This window comes from Oncorhynchus keta, chromosome 14 (assembly GCF_023373465.1).
Source record: "Oncorhynchus keta strain PuntledgeMale-10-30-2019 chromosome 14, Oket_V2, whole genome shotgun sequence".
Lineage (NCBI taxonomy): Eukaryota > Metazoa > Chordata > Actinopteri > Salmoniformes > Salmonidae > Oncorhynchus > Oncorhynchus keta.
Window position 1 is genome coordinate 10,830,207 of NC_068434.1, and position 10,484 is coordinate 10,840,690.

The 10,484-nt window shown below is 39.3% G+C and overlaps 1 protein-coding gene across 2 annotated transcripts in view; it reads left to right on the forward strand.

Moving 5' to 3' along the window:
• Positions 1-1,781: 1,781 nt before the first annotated feature.
• The window catches only part of LOC118394008 (pikachurin), a 56,977-nt gene continuing 48,274 nt past the window's right edge, over positions 1,782-10,484 (forward strand). For both annotated transcript variants that reach the window (XM_052461081.1, XM_052461082.1), the window contains exons 1-2: positions 1,782-2,334; positions 10,299-10,408. In XM_052461081.1, coding sequence (XP_052317041.1) covers positions 2,229-2,334; positions 10,299-10,408 — 216 coding nt within the window. In that variant the 5' untranslated portion in view covers positions 1,782-2,228. The remainder of the gene's footprint in view (positions 2,335-10,298; positions 10,409-10,484) is intronic.

The following is a 10,484-nucleotide window of genomic DNA, read 5'->3' on the forward strand; positions in this document are numbered from 1 at the left end:
CTCTGAATGGCACAGATACCACAAGTCATGTCTCAGTTGTCTCAAGGCTTAAAGATCCTTCTTTAACCTGTCTCCTCCCCTTTATCTACACGGATTGAAGTGGATTTACAAGTGACATCAATAAGGGATCATAGGGTTCACCTGGATTCACCTGGTCAGTCTATGTCATGGAAAGAGCAGGTGTTCTTCATATTTTTTTTTTATTGTAGACTAACCCTAGACTGAAGGTGTTCTTAATGTTTTGTCTACTCAGTGTCGACAAACTTTAAACCTGTAGGTGTTCTTAATGTTTTGTCCACTCAGTGTAGACTAACCTTAGACTGTAGGTGTTCTTAATGTTTTGTCCACTCAGTGTAGACTAACCCCAGACTGTAGGTGTTCTTAATGTTTTGTCCACTCAGTGTAGACTAACCCTACACTATATCTCATTCTATTTTACTTTCTTTCATTTTTCTTTTTTTCTATTCAACTTTCTTATCTTGGTTTCAAATAAGAGATCAACTTGACTCTCCTATAACCCTATTGAGGAAAAATAGTAGAATATTTCTGTGCTCGGTAATGAATTCAACAATTTCCTCTTGACTTCTCCTTGTGATTCCTCATTTCCTTCCCAGGCAAGGAAGGTTACGGTTGTGGTGACCTGCAGGGGAAAATAATAGAGGTTGAAGAGGAGTGCTGATAAGACTGACCACAGAACAGTCATTGACATTGTCAGTGTAGATTTAACAGACTAATCCCACAACATGGATTTCACACCGAGCAAGGTGTATCTGTGCCATGTTAGAATAATATAATGTGTTTGACATGGATTTACGTCCTGACTGGCACCCTATTACCAATATTGTGCACTACTGTGACCAGAGCCCTATTGGCCTTCGTCAAAAGTACTGTAGCGTAATATATAGTTAGGGAATAGGGTGCCATTTGGGTCTTACCTTATGGAATAATTTAAACGGTTTGATACCGGACATTTGAAAGGAGGCCTCTGAACTTTATGATGAGTAGGATTGTCACAACAGAGAAGACATCTTCTATTTTATGAAGAGCTTTGATTGGGTTTATTATGTTATTAAATTGATCGGAGGTAGTTATTAATCCTATCCATTATGGGGTTCTGATTTGTGTGTGTGTCTGTGGACGCTATACTAGACAACATGCTGCGCTACAGCAAATATTAACCTCCTAATTTTACATTTCACATGTTCCTTCATTCCTATTAGAGATGATTCATTTGCTACACGGTTTTGCAAGATGGCCTCTGTTTTCAATAAAGTAACAATACATTTCCCGGGGAAATAAGACAGGAGTTCTTCATGGGATTCTTCTATGGGGGAGGAGGGAATTGGCAAATTTACTAAACCATATGTCTGATCTCCCCAGAAAACGTATCTATCAGTGAGCATTAACACACAGCGAGAGAACCCAAGTAATTTCCCAACAAGAAAATTGAGTTTACCAATCAGTCCTCTTACTTGGTCAAATGTTATACCCGAGTCAGCGGGTCATTGTTTTGAAATTAGAGTCAGCACTTCATACAGTAGCATAGCCTATGGAAGACATCAATACCTTTATATGCTCAATTGTTTTTTTTTTACAATATTTGTGCAAAAAAGGCGAATTCTCTTTAAAAGTTCATATGAAATATTGAATTGAATTCATTAATTCATTGTTTATTTGTTTTCTATTACGCGCGCGGTCAGTGTGTTTCTATATTAGTCTGAGTGGCTGTAGTGAGCTGCCAAGTCTCCAGCTGGGTGGATTAGACTCCTGTTATCCTCTTAGCTCTAAATGTCCCCACGTTTCGGCTCTCCTCTGCCATTTCGCAAACTTCTAAATCACAAGACGAATGACAAGAAGAAGAGTGTCGCGCGTAAAATTAGTACCCACTCGGAATTCCAGATTGTGTTTTTTTTTTTACGTTTACGCAGGACACTTGTCTCCATTTGCGCGTCGACAATGTCACAGTAACTCGTGGTGCGTTCAACTGATCTTAATAGCTTGCAATCTTACCCGTGTCAAACCTCAGTTGCCTTCCAAACATAATTTCCTTTTCATTTGCATTCTTTGAGAGCAGGTTGTGAGGAACTTTGAATGACTAGTTGTCTTTGTCATCAGAAACTTTGATCAGTTGCGTCTCTCGTCAGTTCTCATAATTAAGCGCAAGGAGTTTTTTGTTGTTGCATGTAGCCTAAAATGACCATTTGACCTTTTTAACTTTAGACAAAGATATGGAGTTTACCAGGAAACAGAGGAGCGTTTTTTATATATTGTTTTTTTCAATATGCATGATCAACGTTTCTTTTTCTGCGAAAAGGACAAACGTTCGAAGATCGGGTAAGTTGACTATTGATCATATTCTCGATTTATATGTAGGCCTAGGTCAATAGATGTTTCTCCTGATTTTAATAAACATCAAAGACAAAATCATACATATTAGAATTTTTACATAAATTACAGCAGAATCAAAAGGAACTATGACCAATTTTCTGATTGTCATTTCCATATAGTACATGAACTGTTACATGTTTTGGAATACAGTAGGACAATTAGCCATATTACTATATAGTAATAAACTCATAACGCTAATCGGAAACAAGTCTGTGTCATCATACTAGGTGACAGACACATTATCATACTAGGTGACAGACACATTATCATACTAGGTGACAGACACATTATCATACTAGGTGACAGACACATTATCATACTAGGTGACAGACACATTATCATACTAGGTGACAGACACATTATCATACTAGGTGACAGACACATTATCATACTAGGTGACAGACACATTATCATACTAGGTGACAGACACATTATCATACTAGGTGATAGACGCATTATCATACTAGGTGACAGACACATTATCATACTAGGTGATAGACACATTATCATACTAGGTGACAGACACATTATCATACTAGGTGACAGACACATTATCATACTAGGTGATAGACACATTATCATACTAGGTGATAGACACATTATCATACTAGGTGATAGACACATTATCATACTAGGTGACAGACACATTATCATACTAGGTGACAGACACATTATCATACTAGGTGATAGACACATTATCATACTAGGTGACAGACACATTATCATACTAGGTGATAGACACATTATCATACTAGGTGATAGACACATTATCATACTAGGTGATAGACACATTATCATACTAGGTGACAGACACGTTATCATACTAGGTGATAGACACATTATCATACTAGGTGACAGACACATTATCATACTAGGTGACAGACACATTATCATACTAGGTGATAGACACATTATCATACTAGGTGATAGACACATTATCATACTAGGTGATAGACACATTATCATACTAGGTGATATACACATTATCATACTAGGTGACAGACACATTCTCATACTAGGTGACAGACACATTCTCATACTAGGTGATAGACACATTATCATACTAGGTGACAGACACATTATCATACTAGGTGACAGATACATGATCATACTAGGTGATAGATACATTATCATACTAGGTGATAGACACATTATCATACTAGGTGATAGACACATTATCATACTAGGTGATAGACACATTATCATACTAGGTGACAGACACATTATCATACTAGGTGACAGACACATTATCATACTAGGTGACAGACACATTATCATACTAGGTGATAGACACATTCTCATGCTAGGTGACAGACACATTATCATACTAGGTGATAGACACATTATCATACTAGGTGATAGACACATTATCATACTAGGTGATAGACACATTATCATACTAGGTGACAGACACATTATCATACTAGGTGATAGACACATTCTCATACTAGGTGACAGACACATTATCATACTAGGTGATAGACACATTATCATACTAGGTGATAGACACATTATCATACTAGGTGACAGACACATTATCATACTAGGTGATAGACACATTATCATACTAGGTGACAGACACATTATCATACTAGGTGACAGACACATTATCATACTAGGTGATAGACACATTATCATACTAGGTGATAGACACATTATCATACTAGGTGACAGACACATTATCATACTAGGTGACAGACACATTATCATACTAGGTGATAGACACATTATCATACTAGGTGACAGACACATTATCATACTAGGTGATAGACACATTATCATACTAGGTGATAGACACATTATCATACTAGGTGATAGACACATTATCATACTAGGTGACAGACACATTATCATACTAGGTGATAGACACATTATCATACTAGGTGACAGACACATTATCATACTAGGTGACAGACACATTATCATACTAGGTGATAGACACATTATCATACTAGGTGATAGACACATTATCATACTAGGTGATAGACACATTATCATACTAGGTGATAGACACATTATCATACTAGGTGATAGACACATTATCATACTAGGTGATAGACACATTATCATACTAGGTGACAGACACATTATCATACTAGGTGACAGACACATTATCATACTAGGTGATAGACACATTATCATACTAGGTGATAGACACATTATCATACTAGGTGATATACACATTATCATACTAGGTGATAGACACATTATCATACTAGGTGATATACACATTATCATACTAGGTGACAGACACATTCTCATACCAGCTGCCAAGTGCCAGACACATGTCAGTGTTCTTCCTGTCAGTAAGGAAGGGGATTTGCAGAAGTACACAATTTATCCTGAGTAGTAGTGGAGGAGAGCATAGAGGAACATGGTATATTTGGTGTATATGTTGTATGGCTTGATTTACCACATGAGGACCTTTGGATACCCAAAGACTCCTGTGCTGAGCACACATGCTGCATGTGTTATTAAATGGGCACACAGAGAGGCTTCCACCTCCCTTCCTCCATTTTACACATCCCTTACCAGCTACAGTTTGTCTAACCACTGTATGACAGGCACCATAAAAAATGCACAGCCCTTGAAACGTAAAACATAAACATGTGCCCTCTTGTACTTATTAACAAAGTGGCATGATTGCAGAGTGACATATATTACTCTGGCAAAACCTACTGCACCATACCTACTGTGTAATGTAATGTAAACGTACTGCCCCAGACCTACTGTATAATGTAATGTAAACTCACTGCACCAGACCTACTGTATAATGTAATGTAAACTTACTGCACCAGACCTACTGTATAATGTGATGTCAACTTACTGCACCAGACCTACTGTATAATGTGATGTAAACTTACTGCACCAGACCTACTGTATAATGTGATGTAAACGTACTGCCCCAGACCTACTGTATAATGTAATGTAAACTTACTGCCCCAGACCTACTGTATAATGTAAAGTAAACTTACTGCCCCAGACCAACTGTATAATGTGATGGAAACTTACTGCCCCAGACCTACTGTATAATGTAATGTAAACGTACTGCACTAGACCTACCGTGTAATGTAAACTTACTGCACCAGACCTACTGTATAATGTTATGTAAACGCACTGCCCCAGACCTACTGTATAATGTAATGTAAACGTACTGCCCCAGACCTACTGTGTAATGTAATATAAACGTACTGCACCAGACCTACTGTGTAATGTAATGTAAACGCACTGCCCCAGACCTACTGTGTAATGTAATGTAAACCTACTGTATAATGTAATGTAAACCTACTGCACCAGACCTACTGTGTAATGTAATGTAAACTTACTGCCCCAGACCTACTGTATAATGTAATGTAAACTTACTGCCCCAGACCTACTGTATAATGTAATGTAAACCTTCTGCACCATATCTACTGAATAATGTAATGTAAGCCTACTGCACCAGACCTACTGTATAATGTGATGTAAACTTACTGCACCAGACCTACTGTATAATGTAGTGGAAACCTACTGCACCAGATCTGCTGAATAATTCAGTGTAAACCTACTGCACCAGACCTACTGTATAATGTGATGTACATTTGCTGCACCAGACCTACTGTGTAATGTAAACTTACTGCACCAGACCTACTGTGTAATGTGATGTAAACTTACTGCACCAGACCTACTGTATAATGTGATGTAAACTTACTGCACCAGACCTACTGTATAATGTGATGTAAACTTACTTCACCATACCTACTGTTTTAATGTGATGTAAATTTACTGCACTAGACCTACTTTATAATGTGATGTAAACTTATTGCACCAGACCTACTGTGTAATGTGATGTAAACTTACTGCACCAGACCTACTGTATAATGTAATGTAAACTTACTGCCCCAGACCTACTGTATAATGTAATGTAAACCTTCTGCACCATATCTACTGAATAATGTAATGTAAACCTCTGCACCAGATCTACTGAATAATGTAATGATGTACATTTGCTGCACCAGACCTACTGTATAATGTGATGTAAACTTACTGCACCAGACCTACTGTATAATGTGTGGAAACTTACTGCACCAGACCTACTGAATAATTCATGTAAACCTACTGCACCAAACCTACTGTATAATGTGATGTAATTTGCTGCACCAGACCTACTGTATAATGTGATGTAAACTTACTGCACCAGACCTACTGTATAATGTGATGTAAACTTACTTCACCATACCTACTGTTTTAATGTGATGTAAATTTACTGCACTAGACCTACTTTATAATGTGATGTAAACTTATTGCACCAGACCTACTGTGTAATGTGATGTAAACTTACTGCACCAGACCTACTGTATAATGTGATGTAAACTTACTGCACCAGACCTACTGTATAATGTGATGTAAACTTACGGCACCAGACCTACTGTGTAATGTAAACTTACTGCACCAGGCCTACTGTATAATGTGATGTAAACTTACTTCACCATACCTACTGTTTTAATGTGATGTAAACGTACTGCACTGGACCTACTGTATAATGTGATGTAAACTTATTGCACCAGACCTACTGTATAATGTGATGTAAACATACTGCACCAGACCTACTGTATAATGAGATGTAAACGTACTGCACCAGACCTACTATAATGACTACCAAGTTAAAATGTCCCTCTTACTGCAGTCAAAGAACGACATCCTTGGATGTGCCTTACTCTGTTGTTAAATCAATCAATCAATCAATCAATCAATCAATCAATCAATCAATCAATCAATCAATCAATGTATTTATCCTTAGGCCCTTTTTACATAAGCAGTTGTCACAAAGTGCTTATACAGAAACCCCGCCTACTTTTATAACACCTCACAGGTGTTATTTACGTCAGTTATTCATTTGACATTTATCTCAATTAGTAACCGTTAACTTGTGGCCGGCTCACTGGCCATCAATGATCATTATCACTATAGAGGAGCATTCAGAATGTTGCAGTGTGTTGATTTTACTGCAGCTTGGTGACCTGATGTTGGTCAGCAGGAGTGTATCCGAGCATACCCTCATCAACAACAACAACAAATGTGTATTTCGTGGATATTAAGTGTTACAATGTTTGGGTTCTCGTCTACTGTGCCTTTCTCTATTTTCTGTGATAGTGTCCCCCTGTAGTGTAGACTGTGCTCAGAGCAGTTGTTTCTGACACACAGCTTGTATCCTGATCTCTTTTGGGCAGCGACGGCTGTATGTCTTTGTATTCTGCGGTGTGTTTCCAGTCATTCTGATCACATTCTACGAGGAGGTTGACAGGGACGTGTCCACATGAATCACATCCCCTCTAAAACACAAGACTGGGGCAGCGTCCCAAATCGCACCCTTTTTCCTACATAGTGCTACATAGGGAATAGTGTGCCATTTGAGACAGTCGACACTCTTAGAAGAAAAAGGTGCTATCTAGAACCTAAAATTATTATTTTGGCTTTCCCCATAGGAGAACCCCTCGAAGAATCCTTTTTGGTTCCAGGTTGAACCATTTTGCACAGAGGGTTCTACATGAACCCAAAATTATTCTACCTGGAGCCAAAAATAGTTCTCCTATGAGGGTTCTCCTACGGGGACAGCTGAAGAACCCTGTTGGAACCCTTTTTTCTAAGAGTGTAGGAGTACAGCGGCATCTGAAAAGTGACAGACTAATTTAGCCTTAAAGCAGGGATCATCCACTAGACTCAGCTGACGTTTTTTGCCCGATTTTTATTTGAGCGGCTGGTCAGTGAACCGGAACATAATTACAAATAGTTTGTAGACTTCAAGTTGACCGCAAGAAGCCCAAACAGATATAAAGGCTAGTTGGGGAATCCTGCCTTAAAAGGACAGTTGGGGAACCCTGCCTCAAATGGCCAGTTTGGGAACCCTGGCTTAAAAGGCTAGTTGGGGAACCCTGCCTTAAAGGACAGTTGGGGAACCCTGCTTTAAAGGACAGTTTGGGAACCCTCTTTAAAAAGGCTAGTTGGTGGAACCCTGCCTTAAAAGGCAAGTTGAGGAACCCTGCCTCAAATGGCCAGTTGGGGAACCCTGCCTTAAAAGGCCAGTTGGGGAACCCTGCTTTAAAGGACAGTTGGGGAACCCTCTTTAAAAAGGCAAGTTGGGGAACCCTGCCTCAAATGGCCAGTTGGGGAACCCTGCCTTAAAGGCTTGCAAAGTTGCCTTTTAGTCTTCTTCAGAAAAACATAGTAGCTTGAGGAAAGGGAAACAAAATGATGATTGACAAACTCTTGTGTGACATAACTGTCTTTTTTTATCCTAGACGCTGCACAGTCTTGGTGTAACGTACCGGGAAATGCTTTGTAACATCCTAAAAACTATCTTAAACCACTACATCTTACTGCAGACCCCCACATTATCACATCATGTACTGTCTGCATGGAGATCTGTGAGCATTCTATTCTATTCTATAATTTCAATTCTATTACATTTGATTCTAAGAATCAGTTCTACATGACCTACCCAAGTGCACCTGGGGACAGGAACAAGTCAACTTCACTTACTACATTATCTGCTCAGAGAGCAGTGCAGGCTCCTTACATGTCCTTTCCATTTGGCCATGGAGGTCTGCTCCCTATCAGACATGTACCCCAGTGGAAATCTGTCCTTGCTTGGCCCTCTTCTCCTCTCAACTCCCCTCCTCTCTTCTCCTCTGCCCTCCCCCGTCTCTTCTCCTCTGCCCTCCCCTCCTCTCTTCTCACTGCTCTGGAAAGGTCTGTTCTAAGTGCAGTGCTGACATTAGGTTCCAGCGAGTGAGTCATAGCGGAAGTTTTGGTACATGTATCTACTATGTAGTGTTTCATTCTGGCTGCCTGGGTCTGTCTGTATCCCAAAATGGCACCCTATTCCCTACATAGTGCCCTACACATGGGCAATGGTCAAAAGTAGTGCACTATATAGGGAATAGGATTCCATTTCAGCACTCAGAGATCCATTCAGACAGAAAGGGTACCCAGTTATGTGTCCTCTTCAGGAGCTATACTGATGACACAAGTGTTAACTCTCCACACTTTCACATCAGGGAAAATAATTAGGCAAAGACCAATGAGACCATCAGCATCACAAGGAATTTACCATGAAGAATGGGGCTGATTGTGATTATTAGCAGAGAAAATGCATCTTTTGTGTCATCATTCAATAATAAGCCTTATTAAAGGTGCTGTCTGAAATATAAATGAAATCACCTCGGAAGTCTGGGGTGTGGAATACACCATTACAGAAGTACACAATTTATCCTGAGTAGTCACTTCCACACCCCGGACTTGCATCAGAGCTTTATTCTATGGGTGTTTACTCAGAAGGGCATTCATTATATGAAGAGATTCATTAGGTCTTCTGAAAATTCTGGTAGTCTGCAGATGCATTGTCATGTCAAATATTAGCAGTGTATCTGTTGCGGCAGTCAAACACATCATTGTTATAACAGAATGTGTGCGTTTTGACTCTTGAACTCATTCACAGAGGGACAGTATTTGTACTGTTTTTATGATTACATATTGGTTGTAGATCACTCTTACAGTGGGGCAAAAAAGTATTTAGTCAGCCACCAATTGTGCAAGTTCTCCCACTTAAAAAGATGAGAGAGGCCTGTAATTTTCATCATAGGTACACTTCAACTATGACAGACAAAATGAGAAAAAATCCAGAAAATCACATTGTAGGATTTTTAATGAATTTATTTGCAAATGATTGTGGAAAATAAGTATTTGGTCAATAAAAAAAGTTTATCTCAATACTTTGTTATATACCCTTTGTTGGCAATTGACAGAGGTCAAACATTTTCTGTAAGTCTTCACAAGGTTTTCACACACTGTTGCTGGTATTTTGGCCTAATGAGTCCCACTGCCTTTTCACTTTGACCCATTGTGATGACATCATTTCCTGTCTCATACAGAGCGCCTCAGCCCTCCTTTGGACATCCAGTTGGAGATGGTGAACTGCACAGCCTTCAGTGTGCGGTGGAAGATGCCCCGGCGTCATGTTAGCACCATCACAGGCTACAAGGTAACAGTTGGCTTACATACACCGACACAGTGGTCACGTTTCTGGCCGACCACTTTGCAGTCGTCTGTCACATCTC